The sequence below is a fragment of the Trypanosoma rangeli genome (genome assembly GCF_003719475.1).
Source record: "Trypanosoma rangeli strain AM80 chromosome Unknown Tra_15.4_contig_00150, whole genome shotgun sequence".
In the NCBI taxonomy this organism is placed as follows: Eukaryota; Euglenozoa; class Kinetoplastea; order Trypanosomatida; family Trypanosomatidae; genus Trypanosoma; species Trypanosoma rangeli.
The window spans coordinates 21,439-23,548 of NW_021705898.1; the positions used below are offsets into that span (position 1 = coordinate 21,439).

Genomic DNA, 2,110 nt, shown 5'->3' on the forward strand with positions numbered 1-2,110 from the left:
ATATATATATATATATATATATATATATAGGTAGAGAAAAAGGGAGAGAAAGGAGGCGAAAGCCAGAAAAGTGAAAGAACTCTATACGGAGAACGTTTTTGCAAGTTTTGCATCAACTTCTTGCCGTATTTTCTGCCTCTGTAATTCCTCCTTCGCCTCCAACTCCTGCTTCCGTATGGCTCGTACGATGTCCTGCACCTTATCCTCCATGGCTTTCATGCACGACTTCTCAACACCGCACCCCCGGGCATCGAAGAAGCACAGCGTTGTGTTCCCCACAACACCCTGCAAGAGTAACTCGCTGGTGTCCACCCCAAGTGCCTTGTTGCCTGCCACGTTCAAGGAGCGCAGCGACGTCTGCAGGGGCAATGCCTCCGCGAGGGCTCGGGCAGTTGCATCGCCTAGCATATTGTGGGAAAGGTCCAGCACCTCCAGTGCAGGGTGCGCTGCGAGACCATTGACTATGGCCACTCCGCCGGCTTCGTCAGGAATGCGGTTAAGGCGAAGATTGAGAACGCGCAGAGTCTTGTTCATTGTTAGCGACTCACCGAGCGCTACAGCGCCATCGGCCCGAATTTGATTGTCGTGCAAATAAAGCTCCTCAAGCGGTAAATCGTCTTTGCAGAGCAGGAGAGCAAGCTGCCTTGCCCCCTCGTCGTCAATGCGGTTGGATGAAAAGTCAAGCACGGCTATGGAGGTGTTGTGCACGAGCCCGCCAAGAATTCCCTTCAGCAACGAGCTGTTCAAGCGGTTGTTGGGGAGGCGCAGGTACCGCAGAGGTGCGTAGTTTATGAGGGCGCGGCGCACGTTGAATGCGTCTGACTCGCCAAAGCCCATCATGCCCCACTCAAAGTCTGTCCCCACGTTGTTAACGCCAATGGTCAACCGGATGTCCTCCAGGTGCGGCATGCGTGAAAGGAGACAGTCGTAGAGGGCGAACCGTGTCACCTGGCAGGCAAGATCCAGCGTGCGCACGTACCCCCTGCAGACCAGGCAAAGGTTTTCTAGCTCCTCCTGCTCAGTCGCAGTCATCTCCGGCGAACGCAGCGCGGTCAAGAAGTCGCTAAGCACACGCTCCAGAAAAGACTGCTTCCACCCCTCACACCTCGGGGGCAGAAGTTTCCCGAAGGTGCGATCGCTCAGCTGCCCCAGCGACCACCGCGCCTCACAGCAGCGACGCCAGTACTCGTCCGAGAGAATACGCGGTACGCTAACCGTCAAGGGCAAATCCGTCGGCAACCTCTCAATAATGTCGTCATACAACTTCGGGTGTTCATCGCGTAGTCCGTCGGCCTCTGGTAGCGCGGCAAAATTTGCCGCGATCACCTCCACACATAACGTGACTAGTTTGGGCACAAAGTATGACTCCTGCACCTGACGCTTCTGCCGCTGTTCGGGGGGCAAACCCGAGAGCAGAATGTCCACCTCACGTTGACACTCCCGCACCCGCACGAAGTGAAACTCGCTCCGCTGCGTCACCCTCTTTACCTTCATCATCGCAGAAACCTCAACCCCGTACCGCAACGCAGACACACCCACGCCAAACAAACTACACAGACGATCACAAACCACACTAGCAAGCCTCAAGCACATGAAAAAAAAAAAAACATGTAAACCGGGTAGCACCACAGGAAACAGGAAAAAAACGAGAACTACTACTTCCACGACAATACCCACCCAGACAGAGATGCAGTACTGACACACAAAACTACGAAAAGAATCCAATACGCAAATGACCGAATCAAACGGAAAAAAAAAACACCCTAACGTGAAACCAAAGCTGTATACAACGCATATAAAATAAATTATGGTACCCTCCACCGCAGATTGTCATGCAGCGGTGCTGCCATCTGCAACAAATACCAGAGTGTCCTCGCCGTGGGAAAGGGTCAGGCTGTCACCCTCGCGCGAGGCCCGCATTCCCTTTTCAAATCCAACACCAAGGGCACGCTCCACATCCATATGAAACGGTGGTCCCATCATCACTGTCGTCATGAGCATTCCAGTAAGCCTGCCGTTTTCGTAACTCAGGACGCCGTTCATTATGTTGGACACATTCACATGAACCCGCACTTTATCTCCATCTTCCACCAGCGTCAGCGAGGGGACA

The 2,110-nt window shown here is 53.5% G+C and overlaps 1 protein-coding gene across 1 annotated transcript, besides 1 other annotated feature; it reads right to left on the reverse strand.

Moving 5' to 3' along the window:
* Positions 1–29: a microsatellite.
* Positions 30–81: 52 nt separating this feature from the next.
* On the reverse strand, positions 82–1,593 carry TraAM80_04884 (leucine-rich protein; the record flags this gene model as incomplete). The annotated part of the gene is made up of 1 exon (XM_029381791.1): positions 82–1,593. One exon carries the CDS (start codon positions 1,591–1,593, stop codon positions 82–84), a length of 1,512 nt encoding a protein of 503 aa, XP_029238272.1.
* Between the last annotated feature and the right edge of the window lie 517 nt (positions 1,594–2,110).